We start from the raw sequence: 21,874 nt of genomic DNA on the forward strand, positions 1-21,874 counted from the left end.
GTTAAGGAACAACAGGAATATTCAATTGCTTCTGTATAATGTGTAAGTAGGTATGAGAAAACTGTTGTGAAGAACTATCCTTAAGCATTAAAATTAGATACAGAATTTAAATCCTTGAAGAAAAATTATGGATCTTTAAAGAAAGATACAAGTTTTTACTCTTGATATAGCTCTTGGGATGGAAATATTTTAGGGTATATGTATTTCTAAAATTTAATAGAGTAATACTTAATGTTGAAATGTCTTTCCCTTAGAACAAATGAAGTCATAGACTCTTTTCCTCCACCCCTTTAAGTATAGATAGGGATGTTTGTGAATTGAAGATTGGGGAAATAAGCAATCAAAAATGGAGTTGCTAATTCAAATACTGGCATTGCTGTTTTCTTACATGTTCGTTTTAAAAGTAGAATTATAACACTTTGAAAATATGTCCATTATGACTTTTTCATAGTATAAGCATGCATTATATCCAGTTAATATCTTGGGCCTAAAATTTGAGACCAGCAACTTAGTTCTATGTCATATGCTCTGAGTTCTTTGACCTTGAGGAATTTATCTTAACTAGGCAAAAAAAAAAAACAAAAACAACTTTCCCTCACAGGACACTTGAAATTATTAAATATTTAGATGGCACCTTTATCCCTACTTTATAGCATCATGAATTGTTTGGGTTTTTTTTTAAAGAAAATTATATTTCCATTTTAGGTTGTGAGTTTCTCATGCCATTTAACAAAAAACCTAACTGGTGAAAAATCTAACCTAAGAAATGAGTGGGTCACTTTTAAAATAAATAATAATTTAGAGCCATAAAAACAATTTTTTTATTCCCTCTTTTGTTAGGGCCTAGTGATACAGAAATATAAGATGGTTCCTTAAGAGTTATCGAGGCTTTCCTTTAAATATTATGTCCCTCTACCACATGTGACGTAACTTGTCATGTAACTTCTCTGTAGGTCATTGTTCTGGGTTCTCAACGCTTTTATTTTTACTTTAGTTTTGTATTTTAGCCTAAAGTTAAACATGGTAAGGTATAAAAGATCTTTGGTTTTCTATTAGCATTTCTTCACTTATTGAGATAACTGAAGAAGTTGCCTGGAAGTGTGGGGAATGGGTACTATCCAGAGTCCTTGGTCTCTCTCAGTCCTTTTAGGAGCTTCAACTCATTATTTCTCCTCTTCCCACCCAAAGTTAAATACCCTGCTTGGAGAAAAGCTTTTGGTGATTGGGATATTTTGCTAAATTCTTTTTGAGTCATCTTGTAATAAGCCAGCCTCTAAGGCTACAGCCTGAAAGCAGCACTGCCAGCATACAGGTGGGTTTCCTTATATCTGAGCCAACCAGAACAGCTACCAGCAGTGGACTCAAGTGAGTGGAACATGAATCTAGGCGATTACAATTTTATACCACTGTGACCAGTGATTGTGTGTTACCAAGTAGTGAGACTGGGAGGATGGAGGGAAGGGGAAGCAGTGGGATATCTATTGCTATGTTTTTAAAGTTTATGTGAGTATACAATCACTATTTACTAACCATCTCTTTAACGCTAATTAAGCTGTGGGGATAAAACAAAAGCAGAATATATTAGGCGTTCCCAGTCATGTAGTGTCATCTAGCATTGCTTACATCAGTGATGGAAGGAAAAAAATACCAAACAATCTGCATATCAACTCAGTTGCAAGAAGAAATTACAAGACACATGATTTGAAAAGTGTAAATACAGAAATATCAGTTGAAAACCCATTGATACAAAGCAAGTTCCTCTACTTTGAGAGACACTAATTTTGAGTACTTATTCGGGGTGATGCTTTACACACATTACTCCTTAAAGAGCCTCGTAAACCCCTCATCTGGATATCTTCAAATGGGTTCCACATCTAGTTATGCAGCAGAACCCAGTTTTGAAAACCTTATTTCCTCCCTTGCTCCCCTCCTGCCGCGCCCCGCCCTAAATTAACCTAGTCCCAACCTGTATGTTTTATATTTTATTTTATTTTTATTTTTCTAACCTGGATTTGAACTTCATTTAGTGCTATTAAACTTTGGAACAAAGGGGAAGCTTCCCTAAGGAACTGAAGACCTTTTGGCTAAGATCAAGTGTAGTATCTGTTCTTATTAGTTTAATATCTGATACATCTTCTATCTGAGGATAACATACTAAGTGGATTTTTGGAGCAGGGAGTTGGAATAGGAGCTTGCTCTGTCCACTCCAAAAAAAAAAAGTTATTCTAATTAAAAACAAAAAAACAGTGATGCAGTTGACTTCTCGGTGGGAAGGCACGAAGAACTGACCTCTAAAGAAGGAACCCCGGTGCAGCTTTGCTGTGAGACGCTAGGGAGCCACAGCAGCCAAAGGTGTCAGCATGGGCAGCAGTGACGCCCACCCGCCACCGCCGCGGAGGAAGCAGGGTCCCGCCCCCGCCCAACGTCGGCGGGGTTTCTCAGCGCTCACGGGCAGTTAGTTGCCTCCGCGACGGTCGGTCTAATGCGGCCAGCGGAAGACCACGTATCGTGTGCCCGAGTTTTATTCGAGGAGGCGACGGTTGGACTCGCAGGCCGACTAGCCGGATGTAAGTGCACCTGGGCCGCCCCCAGCCCGTGGCGGGTGGAAAGCCGACCCCCTCCCGCCCGCGGCGCCCGACGGGGGCTCGGTGGCGGTGCAGCGACGCCCTCCATTCCCTCGGCCAAGGCCCTGCTCTCAATCCTCCCCAAGCAGGGGCGCCGCCTTAGCCTGGGGCGAACCTCACTCGAGGAGACCTGGGCTTAGTTGTCTACAAAAACCAGACGATGGAGGTGCGTTCGGCAAACGGTCAGAATTGAATTCCGGCTCCCCCCACAGATATCTGGGTATAGGAAAGTTCCACCGCACCACCTCTAATTGGTTGGCTGAAAAATAAATAGCCGTCCTGCGGAGGAAGCGATCCTGCCCTGGGTGGGATCCCCAGAGGAGAGGCTGGAGGCTGGTAGCTACCATGGCTTGGAAAGGATAACCTGGTACTTCGCCCACTTCCTCCGAAGGGTGGGGTCAGGATTAGAGTTGCTGTCTAACTCCTCTGAAAGATTGGGGCTGCCTTGGGCACCAGTTTATTGTGGTCTGAGTCCCAGTTAATCAGTAAATTACTATGGTGAGATGAGACAGGCTCCTAGCCTTCCTCTCTTCTTTCCCTTCCTTCCTTTCTAGTGAAACTACACCCCAAAACAATCAAAAAAGATAAAATCCTGGCTTCAAGTTAAAAAAAAAACAAAAAACAGTTTAAGACGCTACATCTTTATTGAATAGAGTTAAATAGCAACTAGTGAGAATTATTGTTAAAAGTTCATTGTGACATGTGGATTGTAAATTGAACCTTTATCTTTGCTGCAATCATTTCATTTTACAGCAGTTGGGATTACGATTAGGGATGTGGTACTGGAAAGATGAAACCAGAACTCTTGAATTCAGAAGGTAAATTTTAACAAAACTTTATTATAGCTTTTATGAAAATTACGTGTGTTTGGGATAAAAAAATTCAAGCAGCACAGAAGAGTATAAAGAATAAAATAAAGATCTGCTGCAATCGCAGCGTCCAGAGATAACCATTTGGGCAGCCTTCCTGACATCCCCTTCTTATGACATTTATCAGCTGCTCCTATGTATCAGACACCGTGCTAATCAGTTTACCAACCCTCTGAAACAGCTGCGTGTTAATCCACTTTTACAGATGAAGAAACTGATGTCAAAGGGTTAAGAAGGAAACTAAGTGACTTGGCCAAATCACACAGCTCAGAGGTGATTAAGATGTTTTAAATCTAGGTCTACTTGGTTAACAGTCCATAATCTTAACTACTTTGTAAAATTGCCTTTTTGAGTTATAGAAATAGAGTTTTACATTAATGGGACCATATATTATACCTGCTGCAGTAGACCGTAAATTTTACAAGGTAAAATTATTAGGTTAGAAAAACTAATTTTAATTCTCCATTGAGAAAATACTGACTCTATTAAAAGTGTATCACTAAACTAACAAAACTAGCCACTATCTGCTGTGCACCTGTTATATCGCAGACATTTGCTTATTTTTCTGAGTCTTAAAACAGCCATGGAAAGTGAGCACTAATATTTCCATTTCATAGATGAAGAAACAAGGCTCAGGGAGATTAAGCCATTGAACCAAAGTCTTCCAGCCAGTAAGTAGCAGAACTGACATTTTGAACCAAGATTTATCCAAGTCCTTTCCACTTTATACACTGTCTCCCTCTGATAGACCGCAAGACCTCAATGGCAGGAACTGTCTTAGTCATCTTCATGTCCCTGGAGCCATCTGCAGAACTTCACAGAGTAGGCACTCACCAAATGTTTATTGAACAAGTACAATCAACCAAATAGATTCAAGCAGAGGAAGACTAGAGGCACAGGGCCAATTAGAAGGCTAATTGTAGGAGGCTTATAAATAGTTATCCAGGTAAGAAACAGAGTCAGAGAGAAAAGGGTGCAGGACTAAGAAATATGCAAGAGATGAAATTGACAGGATGTTTGGATAGAATTGATTGATACCATATAGTGCCTGAAAGTGAAGGGAGAGGGAGAAGTAGGTGCTTAGGTTGGCTCCCAGGTGTCTGGCTTGGGTGATTTGTTGGCTGGGATTGCCCTTCCCCCATATACAGAATAAAAGAGGCAAAACTGGTGATGTGTTTGAGGTTGCTATGACGTGGACACATCTCTTAGGCTGTCGGTCAAATGGGGCTGGAGGTCAGAAAAGGAGTTGGCTGTGCAGATGTAATTTATAGTTACATTATAAATATAATTAAATATTTAATAGCACTTAAACATGAATAATTTAAAGGCTAACCATTATATTAAAGTCAAAATCAAAAGTTTACATTTCATGGAATATTTATTTCAGTGTTTGAGTAATCTGTCATTTCCACAGCAGTGAGTTCAATTTCTCTTCTCAGATACGTCACAGAAGATTCAGTAGAGTAGCTCCTGAAACATCATACTTAGTGAATGTGAGATAGTGATAAAGACAGCAAGACAGCTCTGAGATTAGACAGACAGGATAATCACAGGAGTCAAATTATACACGGTAAAGCACAAGAAAATGTGGGTGCAAATTTTCAGTGCCAATATTTTCTTTTCTCAGTCTTCATATATATATAAAGGCCATCCCAATCCTCTCTTCTTATGATAAAAATTGCACCATACTTTTTATGTACTGATCTTTATAAATGAAATTATTTTGTAGTATTTTTCAAACTAATTTTTCAGTGCTAATCTAATAATAACCCAGCCCAAGTGGCACTTTTTCCTGTATGATCCTAGTAACGAATTTGCAGATATCAGCTTCACACTGACTTTATTATTCATAAAACATTCACATTCATAAACTAACGTTTCTCTTGGTTCGTTACCAAATTATTCTTTAAAATGGCTTGATTGATTTCCCATGTATATTCCCCACTTGAGTTTGGAGAATATACATGGGATGGTACGATTTAAAAGGTAGATTGTGTGACATAATGTTGAATGAAAAAGGCCAGACACAAAAATGTAAATATTGTATGATTTTATTTATATAAAAATTTACAGTAATAGACAAAAGAACAGAACTGTATTGATAGAGGTCAGAATAGTGGTTACTTTTTGCGGGTTATCAACTGGCAGGGGAAAGTATAAGAGAACCTTCTGAGGTGCTGGAAATGGACTATATATTGATTTGGGTGGTGGTTACATGGGTATATACATAGTAGAAAATTCATCAAGGGGAGGGGGAAGGGTAAGCTGTGACAAAGTGAGAGAGTGGCATGGACATATACACACTACCAAACGTAAAATAGATAGCTAGTGGGAAGCAGCCGCATAGCACAGGGAGATCAGCTCGGTGCTTTGTGACCACCTCGAGGGGTGGGGTAGGGAGGGTGGGAGGGAGGGAGATGCAAGAGGGAAGAGATATGGGAACATGTATATGTATAACTGATTCACTTTGTTATAAAGCAGAAACTAACACACCATTGTAAACCAATTATACTCCAATAAAGATGTTAAAAAAAAAAATTCATCAAGCTGTCCACTTAAGATTTACGTGCTTTACTGCATAAATGGAAGCTATACCTCAATTTAAACAGTGTAAAAATAAAACCCCCCAAACACCAGACTGTATCAAGTACACAAATTGGGTGTAGTTAAAGATGGGGAAAGGACTACCATGAAGAATAGATGGGGGCAACGTTTTCATAGTGGAGCTGCTTTGTGTTTAAGCAACTGTGTGGCAAACCCGAGTATTAGGATTACCTTGGGAGTCCAGCTGCTAGGGGTGATGCTAAGGAAAAGGAAAGCAGACTTTTGTATGTTTTAGGCCAAAGTTAATGTTTGGCTTTGTTGGAAATGTAGATACTGATTCCCTTTTAAAGTCTAAGCATGTCCCATCACACATTAAAATGTAGGTCTGAAGTCAGAGAGGACTCATGAGCTGGAACATGCTCTTTTTTTTCAGAGACAATGCTGCAGACACTATGTCACCCCAATTCGTGATGAGACAGGGCTGAGGCAGAGAATGTGGAGAGGAGACAGTGGTAAGAATGGAAGCTGCAGAGGCAGAGGCTTGTTCAGTCACTCTTCTCACACCAGTTCTGTTTGGTGTCACTCCACAAACCTTTATGAGCTTGTGTCATGGGATTGCATCTGTGCTCTAGAAAGCCCTCTCCCATAGTAACGTGGAGGGGCAAGATTAGAACTCGGGAGACAAGACAATTATGCATTACTCTAAGGGGGAGATGGAGACTTGCAGGAGAACAGAGTCAAAGAGTCATGCTAGAGGCAACTCAGATAAATCCGGCCTTGTGTGCAGGGGGAAGTAGCTGGTAAGACTGGCTGTGAGACAAAGGGAGGAAGGAGGCAAGAACGTCTGGGTCACTGAGTGGGTGACAGCATTGTCTATTGAGACAAGGAAGGTGGCAGATCCGGTATGTTTATGGAGGGGTGAAAGGTAACAAGGTTACCTTTTCAGTGTGCAGAATTTGAGATATAGTCGGCCCTTGGTATCTGCAGGGGATTGGTTCTAAGACACCCCCGCCCCCTGCGGGTCCCAAAATGTGCAGATGCTCAAGTCCCTTATATAAAATGACATAGTACAATCGGCTCTCTGTATCTGCGCGTTCCACGGGCTGACTGGACCTGCCTGTGAGATGTCCAGGTCAAGAATTCAGTAAGCAGGGGTTTGGTTTTCCTGAGAGGGGCCGGTGCAGAATTACAGTGGAAAGTGAACTGACTGAGGCCAGAAGCCTAGGAAATACCTACTTCTAAAAATTATGAAATGTTTTAAAATATCATATTATTTTTAAAAACCAGAAAATACCATTAAGCGAAAACAACCAAAAAAACTTTACAATCCCACATAAAGAGTATGACTGTTAACATGGTAACAGTTATTGTATAGCTTTCCAAATCTTCTTTTATGTATGTATACACACACATACATTTTTAACTTACTCTCCATTTCCGTATCTTTTTTCCTCATTACAAAGTTGCACATACTTGTTGAAAAACAAGTATATAAAAGTAGAAAGTGGGGGGTTCTGCCACAGTTCTGCCCCCAAAGACCACCGGTGCACCAGTGTTAAGGCTTACCACCTTATTTTTATTCTTTTGTGTTCAACATACTGATTATATTTATTTTACCTTCTGTGACTGATAATTCCAGTACCTGAAATCATTGTACATCTGACTTTGTTGCCAGCTTTTCTTTCTCTTATAGTGTTATTTTAAAAATTTTAACTAAATATAAATATTTAAAACTTTTTATATTGGAAGATTTCAAACATAAACAGAAGTAGGGAGAATGGGATAATGAACCCTCACATACCCATAGCATAGCATCAACAGTCACCAAATTAAGGTCAACTTTGTATCATCTATACCCTCATCTTCTCCACCCCTTGATTATTTTGAAGTAAATTCCAGATATCATATCATTTCATCTATAAGTATTTCAGTACATATCTCAGAAAAAATAGGCACTCTATTAAAAAATATAACTAAATTACTATTTACTGGCCTAAAAATACAAAAGGTAATTTCTTAACCTTGTCACATATGCAGTTTGTATCCAGATGTCTCCTATTGTCTAATATTTTAAAAGTTTGTTCCAGTCAGGATCCACACAATTTCCATACATTACAGTTGGTTTGATATGTCTCTTAATCCGTGTGTATGTCTTAAGGTTTTGAAAGGTATCTTCACGTGGCCCTCAGGAATAGCAGACAGGCAAAGAAAGAGGAGCTAACTGAAGAGAAAGCATGATTAGAAGGGTCAGGAGGAAAGCCCTGAGACACACAAAGGCCTTCAAAGGCAAAATAAGAAAGGGAATTTGAGTGGGGAGTGGTCAGCGATGTCAGATGCTAAAGAGAGCTCAGGATGGGGCAAAAAGAAGCCTTTGGACTTAGGGGTCGCTGGGGACTTAGGTGAGAAGCCATTTCAGGAAGGCAGTGGAGTAGAAATCAGATTACAGTAGCTAGAGGAGAAGAATCTGAGATAAAGACTATTTTTGCTAGTTTCTCATCAGTAAGTTTACCAGTGAAAAAGGAAAGCGACAGTAGCCTTTAGGGGATCCAGTACTAAGGGAAGAGACTTTTGTTGCTTTTGTTATAAAGGTAGGAAAATTTTGAGTTTGTTTGGGTAGAAAGAAGAGATGGAAGAGAAGAGAAGGAAAGTGGGAATGGGATCAAGAGCGCAGATTAGCTTGGAAAAGGTAGAAGCAGAGTTTCCGCTGAGTATGGTGGGAAGGAAGTAATAGACACAGGAAAGCTTGGGAATTTGAAGGTGCAGGAAGATATATCTATGCCGCTCTCCTTACTGAAAGTAAACCAGACCCTCCCAGGCTACTACTGGGAGGAGAATCTTTTGGTAGCAGTGCTACCGACCCTGACTCATTCCCCCAAGATTGCTGCTCACTTTCCAGCTCCCTCCTCAGTAACTGCCACCACTGCCACACTGGGCTGGGCCGGGGCTCCGGAAACCTGCATTCACCCAAATGCCCTGACCCAGTACCTAAATGGGGGCATTTCCTGAAGCCAGTGGACAGGAGAGACAGGGAGGGCTTCCCAGGGGAGGCGCTGTCTAAGACCTGAGGAGGAGAAGGTGTTGGCAAGGCAAAGGGAGCTCTGGTTGTGGAGTAGGAGAGTGCGTTCTAGGCAGAAGGAACAGCACGTGCAGAGGCCCAGACACATCTGAGACTGCAAGTGGTCAGTACGCTGGGTGTAGAGCTCCAGGCGAGTGTTAAGAGAGGAAGTAGAAGTTTTAAACCAGGGCAAGATCGTGAAAGGTCTTACAGACCATGCTGACGAATTTAAACTTTATTCAGAGGCCACGTGGGGTCGGGGGTGGGGGGGGATTGAAAGGTTTTAAATGGTGAAGTAATGGGCCAACCAACAAGGCATGCTTCTCTCTGACACAGTGTCTGTAGTCCTAGCCATTCATGTTGCAAGTGCCCCCTACTCCCAGCTGGGAGAGAACCAGCCGCCTGTCTGAGTGTTTGCCAAGGTCATGGACTCCCCTGAGGACATACAGCCAAGGAAACTACACCTCCAGAAGCCTCGAACTTCTCTTGTTTTTTAACACAGCCTAACCAAAGACTCTAGTAACCACTGAAGAGCTCTAACTGGTGTGGAAGCCAGGAGTGGTCCAGCCCTCCGCATTTTAGTGATGGGTTCTAGGAGAAAATATGACTGCTTTTTCTCATTTATTTCAGGGCAAAGGGAAATGATGTGACTGGGCTGTGATATTAGGAAATCACATCAACACAGTGTGGTCTGTGATTCTAAATGTGTTGCCAGATTGAGAGGGAGACTACGGAGACCGGAAGAAGGTACAGATCTAGGTCAGACTGTGGTTTGGGAGCCAATCAGAGGTGCAGTTCAAAGGACAATTTTTAATTATTACTAGTGATGCTTCTTAGTGATTCCAAATGCACTGTGAACATAGGCTGCTTTTAGAGCTATGGCAGGACACTCACAAAGAGACATCCATCTCACCATCTGATCCGGAGAATGACTTCAGTCAAGTGAAAAGCCATTCAGGCAAGTGTGAGAAGACGTGTCCAGAGGTCAGAGAATAAGGACTAGAGGTTTCGCAGTAAATGCCAGACTACTGGCTAAAAGCAGGCACTACCTGCCACAAGTTTCAAATACTGAGACATGGTCAGCCTCTCTGAGCCTTAGTTCTCCATCAGTAAAATGATAGCCATGTACCAGATGATCTTTTAGATGTCTTCTAACCCCCAAATTCTATGATCTTATGATTTTATAATTCTAAGTTCATTTGACTTAGTTCATAGACCTGATCCAAATGTATCCTTTCCTTATCTTAAGGCTCTCTTGTCTCAAATCAACTCAGGCAAACTAACTAATAGGGCAAAAAATGTTGAATTATAGGGATGGGACTGAGGCAAGGTTAGGAGGGAAGCAATTTCATTTGACACTAACTGAAATTGGGTGTTTCTATCTATATTCTCTCATCTTCTAGAGAAGAGAAACCCTGGGAAGGGCTGGTGACCTGAGTTTTCTTTAGCCTGTTAGGGAAGTTAACAGCCAATGGCTTGTAAGTGGCCAGAATGTTGTGACGGTCCAAGAGAAAACTGAAAACAACTTTGTGTTCTTGTTTAGGGTGGTTCTGTTAATGCCACACATTAGATATCCAGCAAGTAGAATGGACTTCAAAGAGCTCTTAGAAAATGTCTGAATGTTTGGGGGAATTGAGGATTTTGTTAAAGGCTATCTAAATGGCCTGTCAATAGAATGTATCAACAATGCACTGTTTCTTCCTCTATCAACTTTTTTTTTAGGAACGCAGATAATAAATCAATACATTCTTGTTATTAAAATAACCTGAAATAATACAGAAGTATACAGCTGTGGAAGATAGCTCTCTTCATCACTATGCCTCCTCTCTGCCCCATCTCTCTTTGGAGGTACCCAGCATCACCATTTGGTATCCTTTCATTTCTTTTTTCCTGCCACCTCCTCAGTATTTCAGCACACCTTCCCTCTAAATACCCAATCCTTGGAGACCAGTGATAAGAAGAGGACAAGAAAGAATGAAAAGTTTAGAAATTTCTACATCCACTAACCAACTTGGTGCCAGTGGTCTGAAAAGAAAGAAAAATACAAAAAATCATTCCCTTGAGGTGATATCATGTACATGCTTTTAGATTCTAACCTAGTCTACAACCTGAATATTGCCAGGATGTTGGCAAAAACTCCTGGAAGAAGAAAGTACCAAACTGGTTAACTTTATCATTCCCATGGGAGGTATTTCTCTAAAATGATGACTTTGTGGGTAACCAATCCCAGAAAAATTTTAAAGGAAGTTGTTTCAAAACTGTTGTGTTGACAAAGAGATGATAAAGAGTATATATGCATGATTAGGGAATGACTAAAATCTGGGGGAAAGTGCTTCTACTTACTATATCTATGCTTAAATTTAACAGAGAGACATGTAACTGTGGGCAGAGATTAAGCTTCTGGGTGGTGTTATCAACATGGCATTGTTTCAGGCAGAAAAATAAACGTCATAATCCACAATGGTCACCAAACCAATGTATTTGGTAGACACCACAATTCTAGAAAATGAACTCTCTATGAGGCAGGAACCACATCCTGCTAGTCTTCAAAACGCTTTTCTCTGTTTTCCTATTAAGCATTTGCTGATAATCCTGAGAGTCTGTGCATTGACTGTAATCAGACACCACTTATTTTCAATGTTATAGCAATGCCTGACACAGAGTATGGCCTCAGTACACATTTATTTGTTGCTTAATTGTGGTCCATGGTTAGTTAGGCCCATTACTGCTTGGTAATGCTTGTACAAAAACTATAGAGTCAAAGCAACCCTGAGTTAAGTAAAGGGTCCTGAAACCTTCTTCGAGATCCTCAAGCTTCTAGAAGAGTCCACAGCGGTGATAACGAGGTGGCTGCTCTGGGGGCAGGACTGCCTGGCGGGTAAACACATGGCCCTGTGGCTAGAGAACCTGTGCCCGGTCCTGGCCTTGGCACTCGTTAAGTGATCTTGGTCCAGTTACTTAATATCTTTCTAAGGTTCAATCTTTCTCATATGTAAAAATTGTAATAGTAGTAATAGTTTCCTAATAGAGTTGCTGTGAAGATTGAATGAGGTCATGCTTAGAAGCACATAACAAGTACTCAGTAAATCAAAAAATCCTTCCAAACTGATCACGAGCTTTCTGTTTCTTCTGAAGTTACCGCAGCATTTTCAGATGGAAACGTTTTGTGTATGGTGGTATTCAGGGGGCTAGTGATACGTAAAGGCTGAGTGTAAAGTCTGATCTTTTCATCTTTTTTAGATGATTGTACCACATGTAAATACATGAATTAAGCACAGCTGTGCCTCAGATCCTCTCCAGGACACTCACAATATGTGCTGCTCCTCAGGTTCCATGAGCTATGGTCATGCTCTGATTAGTTTCCCCCGGGAAAAGGTTAAGTTCCTAATTTTCTCATTTCTATTACAGTTTTACACCTGCAGTAGAACTCAGAGAAAGAGGAAAGAAAGGCAAAGCAGTTCACTTTGCTGAAATTGATGGTCCAGCTTCAGACAGGTAGCTTAACTTAGCACCATGGCAGTGTTGCTGATAGCACCTCTCAGCAGAATGGCTTAAGCCTCTGCAGATGCTAAGAAAATATCATTCCCGTCTTCCTAGGTTGAAATGCAAATAGCCATCAAGGAAGGAACATGCACTATTTCACAATTATGGTGGGAGTTACAATCATCCCAATAATGTATCCCTGTGATAATTTGGCTATTAGCAAATTTTCAGCTTCTTTAAAAAAAATGAAAATGATAGCTATGCCAAAAATAGATGATTTAAATGATCTATTTTGGATCAAATTGGTATTTACCTTTTATGTAAGGCAGTGTGCATTCCTCCTACCCCTAGCATAGTAAATACAATGTTTAATAAAATGTATTCCAAAATGATCCTACATTAAATGAAACCCACACATGACACTCAGGGTCTCCTTACTTTATAGTAAACACCTCATGTGCCTCAGGGTAGATAAAATACAACTAAAACCTTTCAAAGCACTATTATAGACTGTTATATCCCCAAAACAGGTTGACAGATAAAAGGTTTGCTTTAAGAGACAAGTCACCCAAAGGCATAGAGAAACGAAGTCAGCAGGGCAATGTTACACTCCACGATGCTAAATGTGAGTAACTGCTTCATCATCCTTACATGTATTACCTGGTGTCAACAGGCAGCTCTTTGTCCCTCTTTCAATTGTCCATCTTCTCTCCTTTCAGTTGTTGCTTTGCTTTTGCTACAAGATACTGAGATGCAGCATATCTGTTCTTTTACAACATTTCTGAGGTATGTAATGCTTGTGAGACATTTTAGATCTTTTATTTTGAAACCATCCCATCTGATAAATGAAGACAAATCTGATCTTTGGAGAAAGGGCTGGCTCTATGCAAGCCATTCTCTCAGGATTCAGTTTCCAAGACTGAGACCAAAGAGAGGAAGCCAGAAGTTACAGGAGCCCCAAATAAAGTCCAGGGCAAGGAGTATGGTGAGCACGTCGTCAGCGTCCCATTGAGACTGCGCTATGTATATGTTGGTTAAAGGGTATACTCATTTACTGAAGATCAGTTTTCTCCACTAGTTAGGCTTGGCAGCCCCAACAAGTACTAGGTGTGTGACTCTGGGTGAGCTTTTTGATCTTCCCGAGCCTCAGTTTCCTTGGATACAAAATTGGAAGTAATGGTGTCTCCACGTGGCGGTACGTGGAAGGTGCTTCTCCTGGCAGCTGCACTTGTAAGTGCTCAGTGAGAGTTGGGTATCCTATGCTGTGGGCAGCGCTCACAGATTCCCTCAGCATTCAGTAAAGGCCGCATATGGCGAACACCTGAGATTCTCTGCCTGAAGCTTTATTCTATGGCAGGAGCACACTCAGCCTGCCTGCAGGGCTACAGGACAAGCTTGGGGCACTAGGAAGTCAGTGCCCGAGAAGCAGCCTCCAATCAATGATATGCTGGAGGGAGAGTTGGTAGATAAATATCCCAGCTTCCATCTGTCAGGATAATTCTAAGTTTTCTACGCTGTCTCCTAGAGTCCCTCATGGTACTGAACTACATTGGTCCACAGTGATAATGAACTTGTTAACACCCCCTTTCCATCTCACCTCCCCACTCCCCTACTGATGTTTCTTGTGATCACTTCCTAGTAAACTACTTACTCGCAAGTCTGTCTCATGGTGTGTTTCTGGGAGAACCCAACCTAGGACAGGTAGTTATCAATACTGTGAAAAAAAAGTCTGCAATGGTCATCTTCATCTTGCTCTCAAGGTATGGTTAAGGAATGCATGCCAGAGTAAGAATTTCCGTTTGGGGCTAGAAAGGAAGCAGCAAAAATCTTGTAAGAATATTTAGAAAGAAAACAAAGCCTTCTAGTTTTAAAACAAATGAGATGGGATTGTAAATCGATGCAGTCTTTTTGGAGAGCAAAACTTATGAAACTTTAATGTGCAGATATTCTATGTCCTAGCAATTTCACTTCTAGGAAGTTACTCAGAGATGTGGCTATAAGAATAATTACTGCAGCATTGTCTATAATATTTTTTAAAAACCCAAATATCCATCAGTAGAGGATTAGTTAAATAAATTATGAAGTATAGCATACTTTATCCACCTGTTTAAAAAAGTGAGGAAAATCTATACATGGTATCATGGAAAGAGGTCCATGTTACACAGGTAAGTGACAGAAGCAAGTTGCAAAGACTTGTATATACCGCATTATCCCATTTGTTACCAAAAAAAAAAAAAGTAAGGCATATATTCATGCATATGTATGTGTGCTGGTGGGGGAGGACCTTATATGTGATTGCCTATGCTCTAGAAGGTTTAGGACGGATTCATGCCAAACTCTTAACAGTGGCTGCCACTAAGGAGTAGGATGGTGACAGAGGAGTGAGGGGAGAGTCTTTTTACTTGTTACATTTGTGTACATTTTTTTTTTTTTTTTGCGGTACGTGGGCCTCTCACTGTTGTGGCCTCTCCCGTTGCGGAGCACAGGTTCCGGACCTGCAGGCTCTGCGGCCATGGCTCACGGGCCCAGCCACTCCGCGGCATGTGGGATCTTCCCGGACCGGGGCACGAACCCATGTCCCCTGCATCGGCAGGCGGACTCTCAACCACTGCGCCACCAGGGAAGCCCACATTTGTGTACATTTTTTAAACAACAACAAAAAATTACCTGTATTATAAAAACACTTTAAATATGAAAACTAATTGGTAAGCAAAGCTATAATTCAGTTATAACCTCTCAAAAAATTTTGTTTACGAAAATCAGGTTTCTTATATCTTCAACAGTTATAGTAGATAGAATTTTAAATGGTAAATTAGTTGTGTGATGGGTATGGTAACATGTGTTTCTACTTATTCTTGTGTGCCCATATATTTTTTTATGACAAGCTTTTTGTTTGAAATAAGTTTTCATTATTTTCTTTTAATCTCCCCATAGGAATAAGAATCTTGACAATTTCCTCATGGCATTGTTGTACTATTTATATTATTACTTGGAAAAAATCTCACAGGAAAAGAAACCCAAAAGCTGTGTGGTGTAAGTAGAATTTTCTAGTGTACTTTATTTTATTGATTGATTTATTTATTTTTGGCCACGCCACGCAGCTTCCGGGATGTTAGTTCCCCGACCTGGGATCGAACCTGGGGCCCTGGCAGTGAAAGCACCGAGTCCTAACCACTGGACTGCCAGGGAATTCCCTGTAGTGCACTTTAAAGCTTTATCACTGCCAGTATTAAAACTAACTTTTGTCTAGGGTAAAGAGATGATGGAAATTTTAAAATCTTGGAGTATGCTAAAACATTTTACAGGAAGGGGTTCACCAGTTTTAAGTCTCACTGAATAATTCAGATGGGTATTCTGTTAACTAAATATTGCAAATAATATAGACCAGCACTGCCCAATAGAAGAGTATGCCCAATATGTGAGAGCCATATATGTAATTTAAACTTTTCTGATGCCATATTTTTAAAATGTAAAAAGATACAGGTGAAATTAATTTTAACAAGATATTTTATTTAACCCAATGACTCAAAAATATTATCATTGCAACCTGTAGTCAATACTAGGAAGTTATTGATGAAATACTGTATTTTTTTGTAGTAAGTGTTTGAAATGGTGTCTATTTTACAAATACAATATACCTCAATTCAGACTAGCCACAGTCAGTGCTCAGTAGCTACATGTGGCTCACAGCTACCATATTGGACAGTGCAGATAGAGATATTGTTTCTGTGTTTGTCTTGCTTACAAAGTTCTTGCTAAAGGGTTTGTAAGCATCTAATGAAAAAAACTAAGAATGTAAAAAATTAACAGATATGACCAAAATGATATTATATATCATAAAAGAAAACGACTTCTTAGGCTACATGTGAAGAATTTAATCACTTTAGGTGGAGGTGGCTCGGAGCTATACAGGGCAAAAATCTGGGAACTCAGAATCCAGAGCAGAACAATGCCTCTCAGGCTTGGTGGCCTTTGCAAGCCATGGAACTTTCCCAGTGCCCAGGCTGCCCTCACCACTATATGTGGAACCGACCCAGTGATTTTGCTGTTAGGAATGATGGATAGAGTCATCAATTTGTTGTTGTAGAATGTTTTCAAAATGCAAGATCCTTGCATGTAAACAGGCAGTTTGAAAAATTTTGTGGATAGATAAATGTCTTGGGATAGCAGTTTTGTAAAGAACCAAATAAATAATTCAAACACTACTGCTATAGTAAAGCCATTATAATATGCAACATCTAGCAGAGCAGCCAGAGAACATGAAGTGTTTCTGTGGTAGCAAGCAAATGGGCTCAAGCCAGCTGTGGGCTCAGAAGGTTTGAGGAGTCTTAACTATTTCCAAAGAAGAAATTTATTAGATTTTGATAGCATATTAGCTTATATTTTGTATGTTTTTTTCTAATTCTGTGGATTGTTGCTAATCAAGCAGAGACGTTGTGGGGGGGCGGGATGAATTGGGAGATTGGGATTGACATACATACACTCTTGATACTATGTATAAAATAGATAACTAATGAGAACCTACTGTATAGCTCAGGGAACTCTACTCAGTGTTCTGTGGTGACATAAATGGGAAGGAAATCCAAAAAAGAGGGGATATGAGTATATGTATAGCTGATTAACTTTGCTGAACAGTAGAAACTAACACAATATTGTAAGGCAACTATACTCCAATAAAAATTTTAAAAAGAAGCAAAGACATTGTTTCATTTCTTAATTTATAGAAATAGATAACAGAAGAAAGGTTTCTTAGTTATTTTAAAAATATACTAAAGGGCTTCCCTGGTGGCGCAGTGGTTAAGAATCTGCCTGCCAATGCAGGGGACACGAGTTTGAGCCCTGGTCTGGGAAGATCCCACATGCTGCGGGGCAGCTAAGCCCGCATGCCACAACTACTGAAGCCCACGCACCTAGAGCCCATGCTCCGCAACAAAAGAAGCCACCACAATGAGAAGCCTGTGCACCGCAACGAAGAGTAGCCCCTGCTCGCCACAACTAGAGAAAGCTCGCACACAGCACCGAAGACACAACGCAGCCATAAATAAATTAAAAAATTTATTAAAAAATAATAAAATAAAATATACTAAAAATTATTAGAACCCAGTGATATATGGTAGACTTTCATGGAAGGAATCAGTTACAGAATGACAAAGAAAAATCCAAGCCTTAAAATTAATGGTTCTATGGTGTGATTCTAAAAAAAGCATAACAACTTTTCATTTTCAAGCTTCCAGTAGTCAGTTGGTTTATTTATTATAATAGAAACAAATATAAATTACATTGAGATATCTGGATATAAATAACTTTAAGAAAAAAATTAATTTCCGTCAAAATAGTGAGGTATAACATAGGGATAATAGTAGCATTCACTTTACAGTTATTGTCCAGATTAGATGAGTTAATGCATATTATCTTAGCCTAGTGGTTGGCCCTTGGAAGGAAAGCCTATAACCTGTGAGAGGAGAGCAGGAAGAGTTACAGAAGGATATTAAAGATACACTTTGATGGTCTTAGATGACTAAATGCCCTAATTCCAGAAGAAAAACCCTTATCCACATTTAACAGATGATGAAACTAAGGCTCAGAGAGGTTAAATGGCTGTTGTACATGCCAAGTTAGTGATGGAGCTGAGGCTAGAATCCAGGTCTCTAACTCCAAAGTCTCTGCCTAAACCACAGTGTGGTGTCCCCACATCCCTTACCAATGAACTCGACTCTCTGTCCCTGAGTTTATCCATCTGTAATTAGGACTTACAGCTTCTGAACAAAGGTACAATTATGTATGCAGTTTTAAACATCATAAGTATTTTCAAGTTATTACAATCGTTGTAATCATAATTTTTAATGGTGGCATAACTTTCCATCAAGCTACTGTATGTTAATAACTTACTGACCTACCTATTAAGAAGCAATGTAGTATAGTGGTTAAGGGTACAGACTTTGGTGCCTGGCTTCAATCCCACGGGGGGACTCATATGTTAGGTTAATGTCAAATCCTTCAATAGTACTTGGCTCTATTACTACAGCCTGTATTACTACTCCTATTATCCCTCTATTTTATATATTTTGGGAGTCTCCAGTTTTTCTGATAGTCAAATAGATAAATAATAATTGCATTGAATATCTTCATGCATTAGATTTCTCCCCTAACTTTGGATGATCTTTTACAAAGAATAAATTTCCAGGAGAGATTATTGGATCAAAGTTTATGACCAATTGTATGGCACTTGAAATTATTACTAAAAATTTTTCCAAAGGGTTATACCTGGGTTTATTATTTATTTATTTTTTCTTCTTTGTGGTACACGGGCCTCTCACTGTTGTGGCCTCTCCCGTTGCGGAGCACTGGCTCCAGATGCGTAGGCTCAGCGGCCATGGCTCGCAGGCTCAGCCGCTCCGTGGCACGTGGGATCTTCCCGGACCAGGGCACGAACCTGTGTCCCCTGCATCGGCAGGCAGACTCTCAACCACTGCGCCACCAGGGAAGCCCCCTGGGTTTATTTTAAATGCCAGGCTCTACCCAGACCTACTGAACCAAAATCTGGAAGAGGGGTTGCCCTTGGGAATTTGCACTTTTAGCAAATACCCCAGGCAATTCTTACATATATTAAAACTTGAGAACCATTGGCGGAAACGTTTCAAAGCATTTCTTCGTTGTTGTTTGGTTTGCTTTGTTGTCAACAGCAAAAGAAGAGATTAACTATAGGCGGGTCTGGCAAAGCAGGGGTGAGGATGAGGGAAGGCAACAGGGAGGCAGGCACAGTGATGGTCACCGGGGTGCTCGTGGGTGTGTATGTTGGGTTTATATGATATTTGGGCATTTAAAGTTGGAACCCACCTTATCTATTCCAGAAACTCATTTTATTCCAATTACTCACAGGCCTTCTCACCACAGTGATAATGTTTTGTGCTTTGAAACATCCATATTATCCTTAAACCCACCACCTTTCCCCACGGCTTATCCTCATGCAGTCAGTCTAGTGATTAACATCAGAAGGGGCAGGTTGTCTTTCTTGTTTAGAGTGCATTTCGTTTGGCTTTTATCTTTCTGAAAATAAAAAGGCAGAGACAAAGTTAGTGACACTTCATTTTTCAATAGCAATCATTGGAATGTATTGTCGGCAACGTTTCCTACTGTACTGTACAGCAAAAATGTCTAAAATTAGGCTTCAGACATGCTGTAACTTAAAAACAGGTTGCCTTTTAGAAAGTACATTTGCAATTCAATTGGAACTGGGGCTGTGTTTTCACAGGGAAGCAAGGTGATTGTAATTGATGCCAAAGTTCCCAGAGTGGTATTCCACAGATGCCTCCTTAGCAAACACAGAATTGAAGGTGGGCAAACATTGAGTAGTTCAAACATTGAGCCCCCGAACTTAGTAATAACATCAGAAACCCAGGGGAAGCTAAGGTGGGAAAGAGTCTCCATGGCTGTTTTAGCAAAACAGCAGGAAAATTGGCTGCTAACTGCCACAGAAACTAGTATAGGGAATTTGTTAGTTGAGCTGTTCTATATAAATTAGGACTTCCTGTGTATAAAATTGAGAATACATATACAATTTATAAAGAATCTATTTAAAAAGTGAATATTCAGCATAAACTTGAGATGCTGATTACAATGATAAATATCAAAGGGCTTTGAGGAACTTTCTCTGCCACAGCTCAAATAAAATAAATGAAATGATAAGTGAGGTGTGTTGACTCAGGTTTCTTTCAAAATAGTTTATACTTCTGACTTTTTACTAATTAATATAGACATTTGCCAACATTAATCCAGATTATTGTTTTTCTTTTCAGGGGCCTTGTAGAGAAAAAAGAGATGGAATTGGTTATCAGTAAGTTAGAAGCAGCACAGAAATACTTGGCACAGAAGTACTGTGTCCTCGTCCTGGGCTTGGGAATGCCTGATAAGCATCACATGTGCTGCGGAAAGTAAGTCCCCACTTAGGATTTTGTTAGATCTTCACTTGTGTGTAGATCCACATCCTTACAACCCTCAGCTTTGACTTTTGGTGCCCCTGAGAAAGGTTCCTTTTTTGTTGTACAGAATCACTGGGCTCAGCTGAGACTCTGTCCCAAACACATGTGACGTCTTGTTTGAGAGAGCCAAATGAGGATAGGAAGAATCCCAGAATCTTGGCTGATATTGTTTTTTCTTTTTTCAAGTTAAAGTTGGTTTACAATATCGTGTTAGTTTCAGGTGTGGCAGATGTTTTAACAACCTTCTACTATTTGGGTTTAAATTTCTCTCAGGTTATATCAGTTCAATGAAATCTTGCTTTCTGCCAGGAAGGCTTCTTGCTGTCTAACAAGGGCCACTTGGCTGCCTTGGGCAGGAGGCTGAGTGATGGGCCAGGGTTGAAGCGGGTATTGGGTGTGTCCCCTCCCCTCCTGCTGCTTGTTTTGCAGCAACAGTTGTGGGTATAAGTGCGTAAGGTGGGAGTTGTAAGATGACCCTGTTTGTGGGAAGGCAATTTTTACCTTAGGATAACAGTTCATACACTACCGTAATTAAAATTTTAAAGTGTCTTATCACAGGAAAATTCGGGGTCACAGGAGAGAAAACTCCAATCCTTAACCCAAAATCTCCTTCTCTTAAGTAGTAGTTTCACAACAGGCTCAAGATCCATGCCATGGTCATGGCCAGACCTTTTACATTTTTTAAAAACTTTATTGGAAAAGAACCCAATACATGATTTCTCTCTCTCCACATTCCCCCACATTTTCAAAATACAAATATTTGTATTGTACATACTTTTTTGTGTTCCACATTTTTTCTGTGTACCTTCTATTATTCTGCTTATATAATCTCACCTACCACTTTGAATAACAACTGTAGTCATTCTGTTGTATAATATACCAGTTTGCTTAACCATTCCTCTTGTGTACATCTGTGTGGTTTCAGTTTTTCTGCTTTCTAATGTTTTTGCATTGAATATCTTTATATAAATAACTTTGTTCATTTGGGCTGTTTACTTACGGCTTATTACCCAGAATGTACTTATCTGGAAGGCATGAACAATTTTATAGCTCTTGTTACATATTGCCAGATTGTCCTTTAAAAAGGTTAAAACATTCTTTATCACCATAAACAATAAGCATACTTGTTTTTATTAGTTTAATATTTTTGATAGCTTAAAGGTATATAAAAATCTTAAGGATATTTTATTTGACTGAATATTTTTCATGACTATAGAGTTTGTGTTCTTTTTTTGTGTAAAATAATTTATTGCCTGTTCCTCCTCTAGTTTTAACCATCTATCAAGTGGAAACTGGGAATTTGTATAATTTATATTTCAT

At 40.0% G+C, this 21,874-nt stretch overlaps 1 protein-coding gene and 1 pseudogene across 1 annotated transcript in view; both read left to right on the forward strand.

Moving 5' to 3' along the window:
* The first annotated feature begins 2,067 nt into the window (after positions 1 to 2,067).
* On the forward strand, positions 2,068 to 2,229 carry LOC116750101 (annotated as a pseudogene).
* A 131-nt stretch (positions 2,230 to 2,360) lies between these two features.
* PPP1R36 (protein phosphatase 1 regulatory subunit 36) overlaps positions 2,361 to 21,874 on the forward strand; it is a 30,685-nt gene continuing 11,171 nt past the window's right edge. The window contains 9 exon segments of the mRNA XM_032621747.1: positions 2,361 to 2,411; positions 2,493 to 2,560; positions 3,368 to 3,442; positions 4,933 to 4,980; positions 12,501 to 12,587; positions 13,106 to 13,200; positions 13,295 to 13,361; positions 15,510 to 15,608; positions 20,372 to 20,506. Coding sequence (XP_032477638.1) covers positions 2,361 to 2,411; positions 2,493 to 2,560; positions 3,368 to 3,442; positions 4,933 to 4,980; positions 12,501 to 12,587; positions 13,106 to 13,200; positions 13,295 to 13,361; positions 15,510 to 15,608; positions 20,372 to 20,506 — 725 coding nt within the window.

This window comes from Phocoena sinus, chromosome 2, assembly GCF_008692025.1.
Source record: "Phocoena sinus isolate mPhoSin1 chromosome 2, mPhoSin1.pri, whole genome shotgun sequence".
Taxonomy (NCBI): Eukaryota; Metazoa; Chordata; class Mammalia; order Artiodactyla; family Phocoenidae; genus Phocoena; species Phocoena sinus.